Source organism: Poecilia mexicana, unplaced genomic scaffold (assembly GCF_051168715.1).
Source record: "Poecilia mexicana isolate PSO_F unplaced genomic scaffold, ASM5116871v1 scaffold_14, whole genome shotgun sequence".
NCBI classification, from domain to species: Eukaryota; Metazoa; Chordata; class Actinopteri; order Cyprinodontiformes; family Poeciliidae; genus Poecilia; species Poecilia mexicana.
In genome coordinates this window covers 27,745,449-27,767,979 of record NW_028263383.1, presented here as the reverse complement: position 1 = coordinate 27,767,979, position 22,531 = coordinate 27,745,449, and the positions used below count along the sequence as shown (strand labels likewise).

The following is a 22,531-nucleotide window of genomic DNA, read 5'->3' as shown; positions in this document are numbered from 1 at the left end:
CTGTCAAACAAAGCAAGCCTTTTGAAAAATCTATTCCTCTCCTCACCTGTGGTGGCGCTGCACCAAGAACCACAGATAAAAACAACATAGAAACCTCTGACAAAGACACCGAGAACAACTTCCTTAATCATGAAACGTAAACAAAAATGGAGTGGCATCAGATTTTAGTGGTTGTAGGATTTCTCTTTTGTCTTTGGTAAAAGTCGATGAGCCATTTCTACTGCTAACGCTAGACTTGAGCATTCATTTTTGATGCATTTAACCAGAATGCCATGGGTAAATGTAGTCCACTTCCTGCTTTCGGCGTGGTCTTCGATCAGCTTGGCGTTCACATATGCATTCAAACCGCACCAGAGTTTTCTTCAACTGAACCGAGACAGAGGTTTCTAGGCGGACCAGAGTTTGCTTCAGTTTGACCACACATTCACACCTTCCCAAATGAACCAGACTTTGTAGGCAAACAGACTGGTCAAAAAACTCTGAAATTTTGAGATTAATCTAATTGATGAAACTCGGAGAAGAACCTGTGAACAAAACAAAATTCTTCAAAAGAAGAAATAGATAAATGAAAAAGGTCTGGATTCTTGATTAAAGGCTTAAGAAAGAAAAAACAAACAAAAAGACTCAAAATATAATATAAGAATCTTGGTCTGAATGTTTTATTAAAACTCCTGGTCTATCTGATGCTGGATCAGCTTTTTTCCTTGTGGTAATCACTCAGTCCCACATGGCAGTTTAACATCTGCTTTGCTCCTTCATATCCTCTCTCTGACAGAGCCACTCAACCATGGAGGGCCCCTCAGCCTCCTGGCAGCTGCTGGAGTCGCTCCCCAGCCGGGAGGGAAGGTGAGCATAGATAAGAGGTCTTTATCTTGGCACCTAGGGAAGGCGGGGAAGTTTAAGGTGAAGGTCTGACATCCACTTCCTCCTCGTTCTGCTGCCTGATGGCCACGAAGGCCCGTTTGTAAAGTTATACAGTAAAAGATTAACAGCAATATTTGGGTTTATTTAGCCGGTCATAGAGAAAAACTTGTGGGTGTTCATTTTTCAAAGTCATATTTTCACCATTCCATTCAAACATTTATAAATGTCAGAGTTAACAATATAACTAAATAAATGTTTACTTAAAAATATTTAATTCACAAGCTAATATTTAGCTTGAAGCTAAATATTTAGTTTATTAACTAAATATTTAGCCATAAATTGAATATGTATTGTGCTAAAATATAATTCCAAGCTAAATATTTAAATGTTTAAATCTGAGCTAAACATTTAGCTAAGATATTTAGTCAAATACTTCTTTTTTGGCTAACTAAATAGATATTTAGTCAAATATTTAGTTTTCAAACTAATTATTTAGCTCCAAATTGAATATTTATTTGCAAATAAATATTTTTGTTCCAAACTAAATAATTAGTTCAGACCTAATTAAATACTTGCTAAGTAAGTAGTTAGTTTAGTTCCCAACTAATTATTTAGTTTAATATTTAGTTTACAAACCAATATGTACCTCCAAATTAAATATTTATTTTACTGTTATTAGCAAGCTATATATTTAGTTTGGAAATTAAATGCTTGGAAAATAAATAGTTAGCAAAATAGATATTTAATTTGGATATTTAGTTTGTAAGCTAAATATTTAACTTGTGAATTAAATATGTAGTTTGTGACGCTGACATTTATGAATGATGAGTAACATGGTGAAAATATGAGCCATTTCTCCATGACTGACTGCATAAACCTAAATATTGCTGTTAATTGTGTAACTTTACAAAAGTCGCCCCATAGATGTGAGGCTCAGGCCCGATCTTCATGTCCCTGGGCTCCTTCTCGACAGCCCCCACTGCTCTGGCTTTAATGAGAAAGATGAAAGGGGGCCCTCCTCCTCTTCCTCTGCTGGTACCACCCGATCCGCTCCTCTTCCTCCTCCTGTACCGTACACTCTGGCCCTGCAGCCTTTCTGCTTGACTGGGGGAAGAAGCTCTGCTGTGGTAAATTGGAACCGAAGCTGGTTCCTATTTTAAATTTTTCAGGTATTATTCCCTCAGATCATCCATGCATGCGTTTCTTTTTTATGCCTCACACTCTGCTTTCTTTGAGTCATAAACAACATGAAACACACAATCCTCTCCTTTCAGGTTTTGCAACAAAGGTCAAAGCTCATTACTGAAGATTGTTTTATGTTTTTTTATGTTGAAATAAACCAAACAGATCACTTTGTTTATCTGCTTTTAATCTCATGGTGGCAGTGTGTTGGAGCAGCTCTGCTACGCTAGCTCTGATTTATTGTTTTGGTTATACTGTTGCATGTTTGGACAATTATTCACTCGCTTTAGATGCTGGACACTGCAAAATTTAAAATTTTTACTCAACTTATTTTGGGATATTTCTAGAGCAAATATTGCAGTAAACTTGAAATATGACAAAATTAACTTACAGCTAACAAGCAAGATATAGGAGCTTGTATTAAGTCAATAATTCCTTAATGTTGATGAAAAAGTGTCAGTGGAAGTAGTATTTTTTTTCTGTAATCAATATGAAGGAATAATTGATATGATCAAGCTCCTATATCTTGCTGAAAGTTACTTGCAAGGTAGTTCTGTCTTATTTCAAGTGTACTAAGATATTTGGACTATAATCTAGACCAAAAATACTTGGTAAGATTTAGCATTTTTGCAGTTGCCAGCATCTAAAACGTAGAGTGAAGAATTGTCCAAATATGCAACAGTATAACGATAGGCGTAAATCCCGGGGTGGGGGGATCAGGATCCCCCCAATCTTGGAAAAGTCTAGAATTGCAGTCCAAAGTGCAGGAGGAGCAACAGCTGAGCTGAGCCGCTGAAGTGAGGAGCTAGCTGTTAGCTATTGCTGTGGCTCTGCAGCACTAACAAAAAACCCTTCAGTAAGTAAATACTTAAACCAAAAGACATGTAACACGTTTTATTTACTTTCAGTGCTCAATAGGAAGAAACACACTGACAATAAAAATCAGTCCACAGTTTGTTATTTCATTACTTTGGCTGAATCATGATAAACTGCCACCTTATGCCTTGGAAATCAAAACTAGCTAAACTGCTACATTGCTTTCATCGACTTAACTCCTTTTTCTGTCAAAGGTAGCCAATATTTCAATTATATTTTGCTCTCTACTTTAATAAGGAGAGTTTGAAACGGGAGCAGCTGAGCATTACAACTAACCGACAGCTCTGTATGGGAGCCGAGAGCAGAGGGGCTACTGCAGCTGACAGTAAAAGAAATAAAGTATGCCTTTATTTCTTGCCATCTTCAACGTAGAGCCTTTAAAACCACAAAATAAAATCTTAATATTTTTCTAGAAAACTCTGGTGCTGACCTTTAAGTTTAAGTTATGATACCAAATATTCAATTCCTACATATTTATAGGCTTTAACGTGAAAAAAATTAAAATAAAAATTTAAAGTAACTTAAGTTATAATTTAAATAACACGTGGCTTGTATTGAGAACCACTACAATAAATCAATATTTATGAGGAATTTTATTAAGTGGAGTTACTTATTAAAACTTCCCAGCTAGCAAGCAAATGTTCGTACGATATCCGTGAACGTAGTCTGAAAGTCGGAAGTTCGGACCTGACGTTCAGCAAACGTCTTAACATTCACTCTGAACATTCGTTCCCAATTAATTTTCTTTCTTTTTTTTTTTTTTTTTTGCTGTCATTTCACTTGAATTAGTTTTTATATCTTTAAAACTTTTATGGCTGTTCTTACTTTTTATAATTTGTTTTTCTTCTTATACAAAGCGCATACTTCTGAATGTTGTTTGAACGTACGTTCTTGAATGACTTTCGGACGTTTTCATAAATGCTGCTTTAAAAAACTTCCAAAACAAACGTAGGCATAACAAAGAGCTTCTCTTTATTTCTCCCTACGAAACTAGAGTCCAAGGAAAAACCAGAAAAAAAAAACGCAGTCCAGAGGGAAAAAAAACAAAAAAAAACAGCACGGGCTAAAGGCCTTTTTTAAATCCTGTGGTCTTTTTTTTTTTTTTTTACCAAATAAGTAAAAAAGATGATCGTAAATACAGACATTAATAAACTAAAAAGGTTGAAACACAAGAATAAAACCACAACACAAGTCTTTGATGAGGCTTTTTTAGCAGTTTTACAGTCAGCATTAATGGGTCACTGCTGCCATCTAGCGGCTATATTGATGTACTACAAGAAATTGCAGCACTTTTGACTTGTTAAATTAGAATATGCATTCAGATCAGTCTTGTCAGATTGAAATATGCGTTCAATACTTTTATTTTCAGAATAGTATTCTCAACGTATCTGTATTTCTTATTGCACTAATGTAATGTTTTAATTTTATATGTCATGTTTTATTAGTTGCAAGTGGAAAATCACAATTAAGAGAATATTAGAAAACATTCATCTGTGTGTAATTAATAAATCTAATATCTTTCACCTAACAATAAAGCTCCTGTAATAAATTGTCCAAAGTGGGGCCAGTTTGGCACTGATTGCAAATGACGTCAAACTACGAAACTTAGAACAAGATCAGTAAACTGCGCTTTAGGGGGAACCACTGTCATCCGATCATCTGATTTAGATTAATAATAACGGTTTAATGTCCAACAATAGTTGTTTGCCAACCGTAAATAAACTCACAATGAAGAACTGTTTTACATGAATGACACTGAGCTGAATAGTGACGGTGCAAGCTGCGCAAGACAGAGTTGCTCACCATGGCGTGACACCAATCGATTAACAGGCTTTCCCGAATTGATATTTAATTGGACAAATGAACAACAAAGTATTGATGAATCAATAATTTTACCAACTCCGATTTCAAGCGGGAACTTGACAAGTATAGGCCCAGACAACTTAGTTTAACTTTTACTTCCCCAAGAACAATTTCTTAGCAATGTTAGCCTGAAAGTTATTTCTATTGTTAAAGCAGCTGTCTTCAATTTAATTCAAAAATATTTTATTCCAAATGGAAATTGTTGTCTTAACTCATATCATCCAATTATTTTCAAAGAGTTGTTATAGATTGTGATGGGTATCCAGTAGCAGTCAGTCTCACAGCAACTCTGAAGAGGCCTCTCACTGAAGACTGTTGCTGTGTGACAGTCGCTGGACCTTTTCAACTCCTCTGGGATTTGATGTCATATTTCAGCAAATATTTGAGTTTTGGACACTTACCAGCTGCTCCCAGTTGTGAAAACGATACTTTGTTGCCATGGTTACACATCATGACTGTTCTAAAAAAAACAAAAAAGAAAGAAAGTCAAAGAAAAAAAATCCTTACAGCTGCCTCTAAAACTAGAGGAATTAATTTTCCATACATGAAAAGATTTGAAAAAAAAGGTTCAGAGACTTTTATTTTGCAGAGCTCTTTATTACAACGGAGCAGCTCCTGAGCAAAGTCACAAAGTTTTAAATAAATATCATTCAAGTTACACACGTCCCTTCAAACTTTCACAATCTCTGAAATGGACGGTCGTTCCTACTGCAAGAAAAAGAAAGCTATGAAGAAACTGCTTGATTTAAAAAAAAAAATAGTCAATACAATAATAACGTTAATTTGATTTCAATTTAGACAAACATAAAACGCAGGAATCTGAAATCCCATTCGAACAGTGAAATGGTCCACAAGGACGGAGGTCATGACAGAGGAACTCGATGGAGCTAAACCCATAAAGTTTGTTCAAAAGAAAAAAAAACTGAAACTGGGGGAAAATAAAAACATTGAATCTGAAGAGCAGTTTTGAACATCTTTTTCAGTTTCACATTTTTTTGCTTAATTAATTTTTTTCTTCTTTTGAACAAAGTTTATGGCCCAAATTTAGCTCCTTAGAACTCTGACAAGGGTTTCTGTTTGGTTTTGGTTCTGAGGCCATGTTGGTGATCCGTTCTGGTTGCGGCGCGCTCATTCAGTCTTGGGCTTGTCTGCATTGTTTACATATTTCTGGTAAACCACGCCCAGTGTGGTGAACAGGTTTCCTATGAAGAGCACCAGGTAGGAGCAGCCGCACATCAACACCTGGATGGCAAAATAAAATTAAGGCATGGAAAATTCAGACTGGAGGTCATTTTATTTCGACACACTGTAACATATTTAGCCGCACTAAAACCAAACTCTATGTAAATGTATGTGATTTGGGTTTTGTGTGGCAGAACCACCAGATTTGTAAAGTGGAATGAAAATGTAATTGGTTTTCAGCTATTTTTAAGCATAAAAATCTGACTAGTGTGACATACATTTATATTCATTCCTCCTGAGTCAATAACTTATGTTTGTCCAGTGTTTGTCCAAGTGTGGACCACCATAGGGTGCTGTGGGAGCCTCAGGAAGTTGTAGGGAAGATGAGAAAAATTTCAAAAGTAAAACAAATTGAATTCCATATTTTTTTAATCTTAAATGTATCTGTTATTCAATCATGTTTTGTAAAATAAAATCTAAGCTAAAATAATTTATCTAAATGTTATTTCTAAAGCTCATTTTCTGATTGGCTGCCTGTCAAATTCAATAAGCTGTTTAGCTCATCAAACTAGCATAGCAATCAAGAAATGGGAAAGTTTCTGACAAGGAAAAGACCAAATGAACCATACAGCTGTCTGAAAAAATTAGTTGTGATGTCATCTGAGAAGAGCATCTTCTACTTGTTCAATGTGGCCACCTCATGTGGCATGCGACAAATGTGGAAAAGTTCAAGATATGTGAATACTTTAGATTTTTTACAATTGATGGGACGAGAATGACGTTTTTTGGGAAACTAACCTGCCACTCTTTGCACTCTGGGAGCTGGAACATCTCGAAAAGCGTCATGCTGTTGTACAGTTGCCAAAACTGGAACCGAAAAAAAATCAAGCTCAACAAGACAACTCAGAAAAAAAAAATTATGAATTTGATTTATTGAATGATGTCACTTTTAAAACAGAGGCTACATACTTGACCGAAGAACAAGAAAGGAAGCAGGAAGGTCAGGCCTCTCCACATCCAGGACTGGAAGCCCTCTGAACACCCAGAGAGGACAGTTAAACTGAGCTGACATCAAACAGGCTTCCTGCTGCTACGAAGGCTGAGTTTAAACATTCTACAGCAGAGACCAGAAAACTGTTGTAACAGAGTAACAGAAACTTCTGCTCATAACATTCTCCTCATCCAATAATTGTTATTTTCCAATGATGTTGAGTAAATGGGGAGAAAGTCACAGATTAGAATATGTGGACCATTATGAATATAGATGTTATGATGTGCTAATAACTGATATTTACCAATATTATACATATGGTAAATTGTATTCGCAGATTAAGCTGTTCTGGGATTTTTTTTCTATAAAATGTGATTCCTAATTATTCACAGAAAATGCATAGATTATTTCATCAAGCATAAAGATAAATATGTTTTTAAAATGCAGCTTTAAAGCTGAAATCCAACTTCACACATTATTGGTTGATGTTTGCAAAGCAGCCAATCCAAAAGCACCATTAATTTTCCTAGGCTCTGACAGGCTGAAACTCCAAGAGATTCTGTGCTCTTTTGTTAGCACAGAAGCTAACAAGATGTATTAGTTTCTGTGACAGCGCTAAGATGGTTTCCACTATGGGTGCTGATTAAGTCTGGGACTTTAATGTGCTAATTTCAATTAATTAATACATGGATTTTTAACATGTTACATTTTTTACGTAATTACTCAGAAATTTTTGTTTGACAATAGCTATGTTCAAGTTGTGCTAAAAGGAGTTAGCCTATCAGCAAAGCTATTCAAGACTAAAATAGCATCTCAATGCAAACATATAGCAGCATCCCCAAAGCTAATGTCAGCATCCATAGTCCACATTTCTGAAGAATCAATCAATCTCATGGCTGACTAAACTGAATAACAAATTAAAAACAATAAATATCTTTATGGTTGAGTTTATTTATTCAATAATTTAGCAGTAAAACTGAACATTTTTGAATAGAAAATGTTGCTTATTTTGTCAATTGGTTTTGATTAAAATGTGATTAATTTTGATAAATTAATTATAGAACCTGCAGTTAACTTGATTAGTTTTAATTGACTCCCACCATTCCATTAATATCAATGCATATAAAGGTGTATGCGGTGTTTTCACTTTGATAACAGGCTGTTTTTGTTTTCTCCAGAAACGGCAACAAGTTGGAAATGAACAGTGGTCATTAATATCGACCCAGTTTTATTTATCGGATCGATGCTGATTTGTTACAAGTAAATCGGCAATATATCTGCCACTTTAAATGCAGATATATCTCCCATCCCTACCTATTACAAATACATAGTTAAATAAATCCACTTTTTTTGTACGGGCAGTGCCAAATTACTATAAATAAATAACTTACTACATAATTATTTAAATGTGTGAATAATATTTTAAAACTGGAAATAAATACAGAAATAAATGAATTCTAATTAGTTAATATCTCAATTAAATGTATTTATTTAATTAAAAAAATGACAGTTTATATAATGAAATAACTGTTTAATTGTGAAAAGATTATTTCACAATTTGGTAAACTATTTCCTGTTACTGTGCTGAAGCACATAATAAATTAATTTAAACTGTCAACTTCATTTATCAAAGCCTTCGGGCGGGATTACGGGAGACCCTGGTGTCTCATTGACTGCTTCGAACAGCAACTCAGGGCAACTTCTCTCCACATTTTTGTAGTGCCATGATATTGTTTAAAGTATAAACGTGTTGCCTTTACTCACCGACTGTGAGGTCCATGTTGTGTCTCTCCCCCAGCGCTCTGAGTCGGTACAAACAGCCACTCTGGTAGTAGTACTGCAGGGACTGAACAAAACCTGCAGAAAGGAAACAAAACATCACAATGGATCACTCTAACATGGTCACTAAGATGCCACCCACACCCATTTAATTATGAAAAAAAAATATGCTTCTTACAATAACTTTACGACTTTCTGCTGAATATTCTAATATTCAATTTAAAAATATTGTAAATTCTTAGCCTTGTTTAAACTATTAAAATAAGATATTAAAAGATAAATAATCTAGATTTGGAAATATCTTCCTTTAAACAGGCATTTGCATATTTACACTAGATTATTTTAAGGTAACACTTTATTTGAAGGGGGTTGAATAAGACTGACATGACACTGTCATAAACATGACATAACACATGTCATGAACATGAATAAGCCTTCATGAATATTTATGACTGTTGTCATAAAGCGTCATTCGGTAAATTATGACACTTTTAATACAAAGTTGACATTATTCAAAATGTCTTTGTTATGACAACTTGACATTAACTAAGAAATCATTACTGTTTAAACTTTACCTTTAATAACATAAAGTTACCTCATTTTTAAAGTGCAATCAGTAATTCTTTTATAACGATATAATGATTTCTTGGTTAATGTCAAGTTGTCATAACAAAGACATTTTGAATAATGTCAACTTTGTATTAAAAGTGACATTATGACAACAGTCATAAATATTCATGAAGGCTTATTCATGTTCATGACATGTGTTTATGACAGTGTCATGTCAGTCTTATTCAACCCCCTTCAAATAAAGTGTTTCCTATTTTGATTATCAATTATTCTACCGATTATTCTGATGATTTATCGCATAAAAAAAATTGGCACACTCTATAGATTTTTCATTCAATGTCTTTTTCCACAATATTATAAATAAATGTTCAACTGCTTTTTGAAATAATAAACATTTTATTGCCTAAAATACGACAACAGCATTTCTTTAGTGTACAGCTGATCATTCCTACTAAAGGATGCATCTGCAGCTAAAAACAATGCACTACTAATCTATTTATCTATATATATATTTGGATTAATAATTAGCCAGCAATTCTTTTTTTTTTACAGAATTTGAATAGTTCTGGGTTGAACATATTTACAAAGAAGGTTTTTTCATCTGCAAGATGTAAATATTTTTTGTACAATTTTACTTAATATTTGCTCTGACTGTTGTTCTTTCAGCAACTGACCATTTTTAGAGTCTGTATACTCTAGTTAACAATTACTAAATTATATGATAATTATTCTAATAATCAATTAATAATTGGCTGAAACAAAAAAATATTTGTTTAGACCCATTGTTTAATGTGAAACTGGCAGAGACACACTTACTTTGATAGAGATTGTAGGATAGAAACTGATTTCTGAACATCTGGTACAGGGCCCCATCAGGCCTGCGAACAAAGGTCACACCAGGTGAGAGAGGTGATGAGGTTGAGCCGATCGATAAGTAATAATACGGTTCGTTACATTACGAACTGTGGAGGATGGGTCGGAGTGCAGATGAGGTCTTACCAAGTCAGCATGACTCCAGACAAGAAGGCTGACACGTAGTGATGGAAAACCCACCAACCTTTGATCCTGAAACAGCAAAAGATGCTCAGAGCTGGCAAAAAGTTTCCTCCCCTGAATACTTTTCACATTTTGTTGATTGCATCTAGAGCTAATCTTTTCAAAATCGCTCAAATTCATCCCAACACATGAATACGCTTTAATCCAAACCAAATGTGTCTAAACTTTGTGTCGAGCCAGAAGGATGTAAGGGTCAAAGAAAAAATGTTTTTTGTACCTACTCAACAATAAACTGAGCATGCAATGCATTAATTAAACAAATAAAGTCACCAGATTTATTGCTAGGAAGGGATGTCTAAATTATTCTAGATCCAAAACTTAAGGAGGGCTCATCAAGTTTGCCTTACTGAAAGCAATCTTGCAAATTTTCTTTGTACCAGCTGGAAACAAAACATAGCACACAATTTGGTCATAATAATCTGCAGTGGAACTAGTACTTTTTCATCAGTATTAAAGAAATATTGACTTAAAACAAGCTCCTGTACCTTGCTGAACAGTTACTTATCAGTTAGTTTTATCTTATTCCAAATGTTCTAAGATTTTGTACTATACACTAGACCAAAAATTCTTGGTAAAATTATGTGTTTTTGTGGTGCAGCTGACTGTGTTCACTGATTAGGTGAATAATTTCTCATTTAATTTGAAAAAAAAAAAAAAAAAAAAAAAAACTTTCATAAAATAAATCCATTTTCCACTGAGTAGGTATTTCTGCACTATTTAGGCACATTTTACTGACAAAAAAGTAAAACCACCTCTTACTTACAAGTAAAAGAGGGGTTACTTATAAGTATAAGTACTTACGAGTATAAGTACTTATACTTTTTTTGGCTCTACCAGAGCTCCATACAATGTCTTTTTGATGAAGGTTCCTGGCCCCTGACATCTGTCCCACAGTCCTGTTATGCACTATGATATAACATGGAGAATTATTAATAATTTTGCTGTATTGGAATTTTCAATTGAAACTGGGTTTTTGAGCATTGCGAAATGTACAAACAGTACAAGTACATTTTAAGTATTAGCTACTAATTTATCTAGTTTCAGGCATTTATTTTAAATATACAAACAGAAAATATAAGAAAATCTTTAGGTTTAATCCTAACGCTGGATGTTCTTTAGACTTTTAGGTCCCTCACTGGGCCTCTAACCCAACATAGGATGAAACTAGGTACAGACCTTGAGCCGTTACTGATGAGGATGCTCTCCCGGATGGTGAGTGTGCAGTAATACCACACCAGCAGGAAGTTGAACAGAGCGTCCAGGACTCTGAAACAATGAGGGATGCGTTACATCATCACAAAAAAACAACAACAAAAAACAAATACACACTGCATCTCCTGCTGCTTTACACATTTAAAATCCACTAACTGAGTCAAATCTAAACCATTCCTACCTGTAGCTGAGCAAAAAGCGACATGTGAAGGAGAACATGAACAGGATGAAGGTCACAACCAGCTTGAACTTCTCATACTCGCCTTTATATGCAAACCTTTATATGGGTGGGGAGAAACAGAAGGAGAGTTTTGGTGAAGTGGCTCTGAAGCGTCTGCAGTGAAAATATGCAACTTACTTTTCCTGTTTGTTCAGGAGTGTTACATTAATGTTTCCCAAAACCAGCGTGAGGTACAGCCTGAACAGGGAAGACGCAGAAATCAGTCAGTCGAGATATGCAGTGTTCTACACGTTACACAAGAGGTGGGTATTTATCGCATAGTCTATCATTTATTGTGATAAATTTCTAATCACAATAAGATTTTTGATTTATTGCTGTCACAATCAATTCAAATTAATGGTATCATTCTTACTATTTTTCCCCACTGTGTATTCTGTGTAAAGGTGTATCAATAAATACAAACAAATTTGAACCAGGGTTATAATAGTTTTGGGTTGTTCATTCTGGTTTAGTTTAATTTCATACTGACACTTTGTCTAATTCAGTTAGTTTAAATTACTTTCTAGAGTGCATTGGCTAGTTTTTATTTGTTTATTCGTCAGTTTTTTTTGTGCCTGGTGTCCTAAAGAAACATATTAAAAAGTGCTGTGCTTTTCAGTCACAGCTATAAAGTTATCTAAAAAAGTAATAAAGTTTTTATTTTCACAATAGTCCCACAAGGTATCATGATAAAACTCCAGTCCTACTTTAAGCCATGCAATGTCTTTCTACCCATTCTTCTTTGGCAGAAATGCTTCCATTTCAAAGAAAGCATGCGCTTTGTCTTTGATGGACTCTTCCATCGCAGAGACGAACTTCATCAGCTCTGGGCTCAGGTTGGAAGTCCGACGTTGTCCTTTGCAGCTGATAGAGGAAAAGATTTTTGACAAATGTAAAAAAAAAAAAAAAAAAAAAAAAAATTATATATATATATATATATATATATATATATCTATCATCTGCTATTGAGTTAACCCCATTTCCTGTTGACACTCACTTCTTCAACTGAAGACTGAGCTCTTTCAGTTTCTTCCTCTGCCGTGCTATGGCGCTGGAGCAGCTGCTCTGCAGTTTGGTCATTTCTTCAAGCTTCTGTTTATATAAACGATGGGTCTCCTGCAGGTGGAGTAGATTAACGAGGCATTCTTACTCATTTTTAAATAACGTCTCTACCGTTGTTGCACGTTCGTTTTTCTGCACTGATGTACTGTATTGTAAATAGTCTGTCTTTTTCAATGTTATATAGATATTTTTGGAAAAGTGATGATCTGACTCCACTGCACATCCCTCGGACTGCTAGTTTGATATTTTTATTATTGTCATTGTTATGGTTAATCTTGTTTTTTATATCTTACACTTTTTGTGTTAACATTTATATCTGATGCTGCCATTACACATGAATATTCCCCTTTGCAGAACAATAAAGGCTGTTTCTATTCTATTCTACAAAAGAGTGGAGAATTATTAATAATTTTGCTGTAAACAAAAATATACATATTTTTGTTTTCTTTATTATTATTTAGAAATAAAAAAGAACAGAGCTGTAAAACAATTAAGTAATTTTTAATATAATGTATTAGCTTCCTAAAAAATGCCAGAAGTCTTTTTTTTTTTTTTTGCAAACAGTTATTTTTGAATATAAGAATAAATAAATAAATAAATAAATAAATAAATAAATAAATAAATAAATCACCACCAAAATATGCTTTGGAGGGAAAATGGCAAAAAATGACTAAGCCTATTGTTTTAGGAAGATGATATAATGAAATCTACACAGCAGAATAGACAAAAAAGATGTGCTTTAATCGAAAAAAACTTTTTATATAGTCAATATTTTTTTATCATTTATTTCAGAAAGTGAAACTAGTATATTTTAAACATCCATTATTCATAGTGAGTTGTTATTTTGATTAATTTGGCTCAAAGAGAAAAAAAACCCAAATTAAAAAAAAATCAAAATATTTTATAAAATCAATGGAAAAAGATAGTTTTAAACACAAAATCTCAAGTTTCTGGAATTACAAGTTCATTTATATGGTCTCTTTTGCAAGAATTACTGCATAATGCCATGAAATAGGATTATTGTGAAATATATTAAAGCTAATTCTGACCTTCTTAACTTCTTAACATTTCAACAGATATGTAGTTGCAAGTAAAATAACACATGATCAAATCTGTCACATATGAACCGATCTGTTAAAAAATGTATTTAAATGTTCCTGATAATTATCATTTAATCTTTATCTGCTAAAGGTGGATCCCACCCGCCAGTCTCCCCATCTACACCGTCTGTTAGCTTATCCGGGCAGCAAGCGTTTATTGTTTACGATGGCCGGATACAATAACTAAACAAACCTGAATATTATGGTAATCTTTCTCCAAATCCTCCCATTCCCGAAAACATTCGGATAAATTCGTTGGACTGAACAACATTTCTCCTCCGATGCTTGGAAATCTCTAGGAATGATGAAATAATCGAACGCTCCTCTTGCAACAGTTGTAACCGTCAAAACAACATCCGTGAACGACACACGCTTCCAGCAGATGCCTTTCGCAATAAAAGCATCACGCTTAAGACGCTCGGGAAATGCAAAACAACTATGAACGTGCTTTGACAAATGCTGGTATCTGCTGCTACAACTGCTCCACTTTCATTTACTACTTTAAAACATTGTTCGCCTCTCCTTTCTGTAGGTGCATACACTTTTATTTTTTAGAACTACATCCGGTATGTCGGTAGCATTGTTCCTATAGTAATTTTAAGCAATTTTTATTTACTAGTTCGTCCAATCAGAACATACCCTCGTGATTCCGTTATGTCTTCTCAGACAATCAGCATCAGCGTATTATGACTCCACCTCACATTCACGCCGGAGGAACTATACGTTAGCTCGTCCGCCATATTGTGACTGGCAATATCCCTAAGTGACTTCTTCTAAAGCAGGGGTGTACAAATTATTTATTTGATCTTAAATTAATGTAAATTTAATAAATTGATCAATTATCAAACAATTAAAATGACATGCTTCTTGATGAAAATAATTAACCATATATTAACTATATGTTTAATATTTAAATATAAAATATGTTTTTTAAAAATCTGATTTTTTGGCCTTCAAGTGCTTTTTGCTTGACAGTTTTGACCCAGGTGACAAAAGGTTTGGGAGTCCCAGGTATCACAAACTTGGGATACCAGGTGCCCCAGGCATCACCCAGGAGACAAAAAGTACATCATAAAATCCACACTCTTCCACAAACATGGGTTTATTACGGAAATTTTGTACATTGCCTATTTAAAATAAATGTCCAAGAATTTGTCAAACAAATTAACATACATGACAGATTGACTGCGACATGTATTATCGTTCATAAAAATGGAGGTTTTGACAAATCAGTGTCTTTCTTTCCAATGGTGAGAACCTCCCACTGACACAGCTGCTGTAGAAATCCTGTGTTGGGCCTCACGGTGGATTTACATTTAGTAATGTATGTCCAGGCTTCCTACAAATGGCAAATCAACAAAATAATGTATTATGCATACTTGAATTTTGCAGTCTTTCGGAACTCAAGACAAATGTCATCTTTAAAATAATTTGATGTTTGTCTTGAAAGTCCAAATAACATAGTTTCAAACACCACTAAAATAAGTGCTCTCCACCAGAGGATAAATCATATTGTTTTGAGGGGTTGCCCTAGTTTTATTTATTCCTTTATTGAGTTTATTTGTTAAATGACATAAGAAAACGCTAATTCCACATGTTTTTAGTTATGTAGTTGTTAGCAGTCATACAATAATTGTTGACAAACTCAAGTTACCTAACTTGAAACAATATCACTTACACACTGAGAGATATGAATGGGATTGTATGTTGTGAGTTTAGTAGGCACCATTTCATCTCTACACCTCAAAGATGCTGTTTTACATTTTTTTCACCAGTAAAAAAAAATCAACAATGATTGCAATTTTTACTTATGTTGGGTAAAAATAACTTATTTTTTACACATGTAAATACAAAAGTCATTCCATTTATGGGCTATAAAATCACTGGGACACACATTGTGACACTTAAAATTGGCAATATGTCTCAATGCCAAAAACTAAACAAAAACGTGTTTACAGTCATGCTCTGAATAACTTTTACATTAATTATTTTTAAGTTGAGTCAGTGGAGAGTGGAGTACAGAGTGTAATCCATGGTGTGAAGATTCTAAGAAAATAATCGTTCCACATTATTGGTGACTAATAATGCTGAACATGGAATCTGATGTTGAGTTTCAAAAACCGCTTGATGAAAGAGCTATTTTGGTATTTTTAAGGAAATTTTACTTCAATTGATCATCTGTAGTTAATATGGAAATATCAGAATATGAGAAAACGGGCAAAAGTTTTCACTTTCTTGTGAATAATTTTGTCATTTTACTATTTCTAAAATGAAGAGCAAATCTAAAAATATTTTACTTCCTGTTGAGTCATTTTTGACCACAAAGCAAAAAAAAAAAAAGTACAGTTTTTCATAGTTTTTTTTTTCTTCATTAAAAACAATATTTCACATATGGTAAATTAAGTTGAAACCATTGGCTAAATTGTTACTTGGATATAAAATAATGCTTTTTTTTCTTTTACTTTCATGATTTGTGTTCATACTGTTCTGTATAATTCATACTTGCCTCCAGTGTGTATCTGAAGTAGTGTATGAAGAATGCGAGTACCACAGCGCTGCAGCGGCTTATGCCCTCCCTGGAAACTATCAGGACACGAGATCCTTCATCAATGTGAGAACCTAAACAACAAAGAAGTTACCATTTGATTTAAAAAATAATAATAATACATTATAGTTTGCTCTAGCTGTTTTTCTAGCAAATTTGCAACTTTTTAAAAACATTTCAGGATTTTTGCCTAGAAAATGTCTGATTTTTTCTAGCAAATGTTCAACTTTTCCAACTGAAACTTTTCAAAATCTGAAATTTTTCTAGAAAATTTCAGATTTTTTTTTCTAGCTAAATTTTGACTTTTCAAACTCAGGAACTTCCAAAAATTTCTAGAAACACTACCTTTTAGATTAATCTAAAAGCCTTTGAGAAATTTTAGCATACATTTACTCCTTTTTCTGCAACGGCGCAAATGCACGAATTTAACTCTTTTCTGACTCATTTATGTTTAACATAATAATTAAAGATTACATGATAATGTGTTAACATCCACGCCACATAAACAAAAACATGTCCAATACTCACTGATAAAATTGCATATTGTTTCGAAGTTTGAATATAAATCCGACTCCACCTCGTCAGCCAGCGGGATGTCAAGGATCTCCCGGGTTTCTTTTTCAGACCTGGAAGTTAACAATTACGTTTACAAAAAAAATGAAAGGAACTCATAAAGGATTTTGAAACGTTTGCGAGTTTGAACTGGTCTTACTGTGAAAAGTCACTCTGAGTGAAATGTGAGATGCTGACGATTGCACGGATTTTCAGGTTCCACAGGGAGCCCTGGCTTTGTTTCAGGTCTCCCATATACAGCAGTCCAGGTATAATCTCCAAAGGATAAAGCTTCAAGTTTTCAAGCTCCTGAGATGAATCCACACATATATTTGACTATGATGAACTGGACGCAGCTCAGATCTTATCGTTTCTCTTTGTAAAAGTTACAGAGAAAACTAAAGGTGGAGGGATGGTTTATATGTTCTGCAGTGGATAGCATATTCTATAAACAAGATCATCAGGATTTAGGCTTTTTCACATTTTATCATATTACAACAATGGGCTTCAATGTGTTTTATAAATATTTTATGTAGCAGATATCACAAAATTGTGGATAATATGGAGTGAAATATTTAAATTAAATCAAATTAGTAAGAGTAAGTGCATACACCAGTGACGTGCGGTCAGGGTAGGCTGGTGAGGCAGAGCCTCACCATGTCATCATGGAAGAATAGTAATAAAACCATTTATATTGCTATTTTTACCCTGTGGTTTGTACTATAAAGTACCTATTTTTTACTTAGCTTAACCAATTCTGATTATTTTTTCTTCAAAATCGCTGGATTTTCGCATTTTCCCATTCAGATGCTCAGAAGCGAAGCCGGTGAGGCAGCAGCGAGCTGAGCCTCACCTGGGATTGCGCAACCTCTCGCTAACTGCACTGGCTGCCATTCTATGAGAGCAAGTTCGTCCTGTCTGTACGCCTGCAATAAAATGACTAAAAAACATTTAATATATGGACTGATTTTCCATAATTTAGCTTATGCCTATAATGTACAGTGTTTTGTCACCAAGTGTGTGTATCGTGTTTTGTGTGCGGAGGAGTACGGAGCCCTCCAGGGGACATGGGGAATTTTTTTTTCTTTTGCGTTCCCTCGCAAAACGTTTGCGTTCCCTCGCAATACTTTTGCGTTTAGTCGTTTAGATTACTGGTGTGTTGGCTTTGTGTGTATTGGTCAATCCTCGCAAAGTTTGGAGCATGGTAATCTAAATGGAATAAATCGATAATTGTGACAGAACAAAGAAAATGTTTGGAGTTGATTGATACACGGACAGATGAGATTCCCAGAGTTAACCCAGTGCGGCCCTCTACCACCACTAGTTTGCCGTGTTTTATAATAATAAAACGTGTTTATTATTATTAACTCTTTGTTAATCTTCCCATTCATACTTGATGACAGTCACGCACACATCGACACGCCCACCACAGCAGGTGTCAAAGACGCTGCTTCTGTCATATCAATAATTACTTATTTAATTCATATGGCTCTTGCAGAGCCTCAGTGAAAACGTGTTTATTATTATTAACTCTTTGGTGCAAAAAAACTGATTGAAAAATCGATTTATTTACTGCAAGTTTATGTCTGTTAAGGTTAAGATGGAACGGCACTGAAAGCAGTCATTTAAACCATTCAGACTACGAACACAATAGAGACACAATTAATACTGTCAGATGACTTACCCCGCGTTAATAACTCAGAAATAGTCCAAATAGTTTGGATGTATTTTTATTTCTTTCCTACTTACGGAAAGTTTCTGTTTATATCATAAGTTTGTTGTGCCTTTCTATACTAAAGAAAAAGATATAAAACATCTGATATTTCACAACGAGATATTAACATTCATGGAAAAAACGTACATAACCTTGTATTAAAGCAGAAAGTACAGCGGCCACCGTAAGAAAGGCTTACAGTATTCAATTATGCCGCATGAACTGATCAGCACATTATTGCGAGGGGACGCAAAAGAAGAAAAAAATCCCCATGTCCCCTGGGGGGCTCCGTAGGCTCTGTAGAGGAACGATCAGAAACGGCAGAGAACAGACTCGAGGTGAGGCAGGCAGTTCTCTTGCCTCATCGCTGGGGGCGCTCATGATCCCAGATAATGTGACTCCACAACTGCAGAGTAAGACACTGAGAGCTAGCCATGGAGCTAGCTACACACTAAATAAATAAAGTACAGCGATTTGTTTTCTCCTCTCTTCCGACGTCAACATGAAAGACTACATTTCTACACTTAAACAGTTTTCTAAAGTGATTTTCAATTGAAGCAGGAGATAATAAACAACACCAGAGCAGTGATGATTCTTAAACGGAGACATGCCGAAGATAGACTTGGCTTTGGATGAATGGATATTTTTGTGCAGAATTAGCGGTGCATGGATTTCATTGATAAGTAAAGGTAAGACCGCAATAAGATGTTTTTTTTTTTTTGTTTTTTTTTTAATGATATGTGCGTTTTGTGGGCTACAGTTTGTATGTCTAAATAATTCAGTAAAGTAGAAGCGGTAGATAATCTACCACAGCAATTAATTATTAATAAAATATTAAGCCTAAAACGTACTACAACAACATACTGAATATTCTGTTCTGTGTGCAAATTTCTTGAATGTTTTTTTTGGTGTTAAATCCTAAAACATGAAGTGGCATTGTTGTCAGTTGCTATGGCAACGAGTCTGCGTGCAGCGTGGAGAATACCTCTTTCCCTTTGCTGTGGATCAGAGCACGAAATTAATACCTACATTTCAAAGTTTCACTGAGTTAACGCTCCTATGGATGACATAGCGTTGTATGCCTGCGCGAAATTTCCGTACGTCCAATAACATGCATGGTGTCTATATAAGTTGTAAGTCAGTGCCTCACCAGCAATGAACCTCACCGCACGTCACTGATATACACTGACACCTTTCTGGGTTGAATCTACATAAAACCACCCATTATAGTCTATATACCTACATATAGAAAGTATGGAGGATCAAAACTGACAAATTTAAAATAAAAGCAGGTATACATAAATCGTCCAATAAATAAATCAGTACACCTTATGCACCAATTGTTTTTTGCCTTATGTTTTATAATTTACTTGACTTCATACTGTATTTTTTAAAATGTTACGTTTTAAACTTATATATCTGAGCACATAATGTAAATTTTATTTATTTTATTATTGTTTTGCATTCTCCCTTTAAAGTTAAATTTTAAAAGTTAAACCTTTTCATCTTGTTTTTTCCTAGGTTTTTTTATTACCATGTGTTCTTTTTACATTTTTTCGTTTCATCTGTTTGTTTTACCGTATGAATTTCTGTCTCATTTTGCAAATGAAGAACTTTGGACTGAACAAATACTGAGACTCCTCCTGAATGATTGATGTGTAAAAATAAAGCAGTCTGTCTTAGTGAGGTTTACCCAGATGTTGTAAAGAGTCTTCTCAGTCCTTAAAAATGGGTAAATAGCTGAGAACAGCCTGTAGCCTCCTGCTAGTATTCGAATTGGACGGTAGTAGGATTTTCCCAGCTCCTGGGCACAATCAATGGCCCTACCTAAAATCATAGTGAGGATGATTAACATCTGCTGCTGTGTGGGAAGAAGTTATACCGATACATGGCTACTGATGCTCCAGTATTACTTGTTTCTTCTTCTAAAGAGCTTGTGGTGTCGTCATAGATCACAACATTCTGCATGGTGTCGAGCTGCACTGCATCTGGCAGGTAGAACGTACCATCTCCAGCCTGCAGTTTATCATCATATGAAGTGAAAGGCAAAATCAGTCATGCACAAAACTCTTCATATTGAACAATCATATCTTCAGTTTAAAGCTGCCAGTGTATAACTTCTATATAAGAATTTTTCCATATTTTCAAGAAAAAAACCCCGCTGAAATTACTGCATTTCAAAAGTAAAATATTTTTAACTTTTCAAACTCAGAATTTATTTATTTTTTTTATTTTATTTTATTTTTTTCAAGAAAATTTGTTTTTTTTTGGCAGGAATTTTCTCTACAGAGGCTTTAATACACTGTCATATTTTCGAACAATGTAGCTGAGGTCATTTTTAAAAGGTTGTTTTTTTTCTGATGTAATTTTCAATAGGATCCAAATATACTACTGCAGAAAGTGTACAAAACATGAAAACCAAAATAGTGTTTCTCTAATTTAAAAATATAAACAAAATATGTTTTTTTTTTTTTTTTTTTTGCTGTAAAATAAATTTTTGAAGACAGACAGCCAGCCAGAAACATGATGTCATACCATTTTCACATGTTTGGCTGTAATAATATGACCCGTCAAGAAGTCGTGGGTTTCCTGGGCATCTAGAAAAGAAACATAAAAGTTTCAATGAAGCAATGGGAACAAATGAATAAAACCATCAGAAACCCAGGCAACTGGAGCTGAAATCTCACCAATCAGACAGAGGTAGTTGATCTCGGCCAGCCTCGGCACTTTCCGGGTCTGGTTGAGGAGGTTGTAGAGCTCCACAGGTTCACACAGGATGAGCTCCGCCATGCTGGGAAAGACGGACCAGGAACCAATCAGAACAAAGAGCAGCTGGATGTGGTTATAGTCCAGAGAAACAACAACATCAACAAGCGAGCATGCTGTCTTCACTGGGGAACTTTTTTCTGTTTGACTACTTTCTGTTGCTAAGCAACACAGAATTCCCTCTCACTGGTTGCTGGTGATGATGCAACCTTGAAGTCTCGAATTCATATAAATTCTTTTTGTCGACTTTTATCTAATTTTAGTTTAGAAAAAGTAACTTTATTCAGATTACTGATTACTCCTTGAAAAGGTAACTTAGTTAGATTACTGACTACTTGATTTGGAAAGTAACTAAGTTACATTAAAAGTAACTTTTTTAGTTACGTTCAGCAGCTGCTAACAGTGCTCCGCCTCCTGTGAAAATTATATTGAGCCTTGCCAATACTTAATTGTAAGTTATTTTAAAATGGTAACATCAACAATGTTACCATTATAAATATAGATAAAAATACTAAAAAGAACACTGTTTACAAAATGCAGTAAGAACAGTTTAGTGAGAGCCAGCTAGACCCGATCAACGTCTGACTGCAAAACAACAAACGGCTGACTCTAATGACTTGTTTTTCTTAAACCTCAGAATGGTCAACTTTCTTTTTTTCCTATCTCCATTTGTCAGTCATACAAATCAACCAGTCATCACAGGCCAACTGCAAAAAAAGAGTGGCAGGTCACTTACGTCACTTACTCACATATTCATGTTTGTCTTCACGAACAGACCTGCTTTTTTCGGGCAGCATGGATATTCGGACTTATTTAAAAACTAATAATCGGAGGATAAAAGGTAATATATATATATATATATATATATATATGTATATATATATATATATATAATTTTTAAAACAAGATCAGACTTTATCTTTAAAAAAAATCAAACATGATTTTTTTTAAATCATGTTTGATTTAAAAAAAATCAATCAAAAATCAAAATCAAAAA

The 22,531-nt window shown here is 34.4% G+C and overlaps 2 protein-coding genes across 2 annotated transcripts; both read right to left on the bottom strand.

Moving 5' to 3' along the window:
- Positions 1–5,361: 5,361 nt before the first annotated feature.
- tmem120aa (transmembrane protein 120Aa) lies at positions 5,362–14,305 on the bottom strand. The gene is made up of 12 exons (XM_015007394.2): positions 14,151–14,305; positions 12,793–12,911; positions 12,528–12,659; positions 11,934–11,993; positions 11,757–11,852; positions 11,540–11,629; positions 10,307–10,372; positions 10,124–10,185; positions 8,723–8,815; positions 6,937–7,001; positions 6,766–6,834; positions 5,362–6,027 (listed from the first exon to the last, which is right to left on the bottom strand). Exons 1-12 carry the CDS (start codon positions 14,226–14,228, stop codon positions 5,914–5,916), a joined length of 1,044 nt encoding a protein of 347 aa, XP_014862880.1. The 5' UTR covers positions 14,229–14,305; the 3' UTR covers positions 5,362–5,913.
- Positions 14,306–15,161: 856 nt separating this feature from the next.
- Positions 15,162–21,653, bottom strand: styxl1 (serine/threonine/tyrosine interacting-like 1). The gene is made up of 8 exons (XM_015007381.2): positions 21,456–21,653; positions 21,304–21,365; positions 20,682–20,784; positions 20,462–20,595; positions 17,215–17,363; positions 17,031–17,128; positions 16,464–16,576; positions 15,162–15,296 (listed from the first exon to the last, which is right to left on the bottom strand). Exons 1-8 carry the CDS (start codon positions 21,556–21,558, stop codon positions 15,162–15,164), a joined length of 897 nt encoding a protein of 298 aa, XP_014862867.1. The 5' UTR covers positions 21,559–21,653.
- Between the last annotated feature and the right edge of the window lie 878 nt (positions 21,654–22,531).

Coding starts and splice junctions, on each gene's coding strand:
- styxl1 (XM_015007381.2), bottom strand. CDS start 21,558: ATGGCGGAGCTCATCCTGTGTGAACCTGTGGAGCTCTACAACCTCCTC. Junction 17,364..20,461: donor AGACTCTTTACAACATCTGG/GTAAACCTCACT, acceptor GATTCATCTCAG/GAGCTTGAAAACTTGAAGCT. Junction 16,577..17,030: donor AACAATATGCAATTTTATCA/GTGAGTATTGGA, acceptor TTTGTTGTTTAG/GTTCTCACATTGATGAAGGA.
- tmem120aa (XM_015007394.2), bottom strand. CDS start 14,228: ATGTTGTTCAGTCCAACGAATTTATCCGAATGTTTTCGGGAATGGGAG. Junction 11,853..11,933: donor CTCCTGAACAAACAGGAAAA/GTAAGTTGCATA, acceptor ACCCATATAAAG/GTTTGCATATAAAGGCGAGT. Junction 10,186..10,306: donor TCTGGAGTCATGCTGACTTG/GTAAGACCTCAT, acceptor CTTTGTTCGCAG/GCCTGATGGGGCCCTGTACC.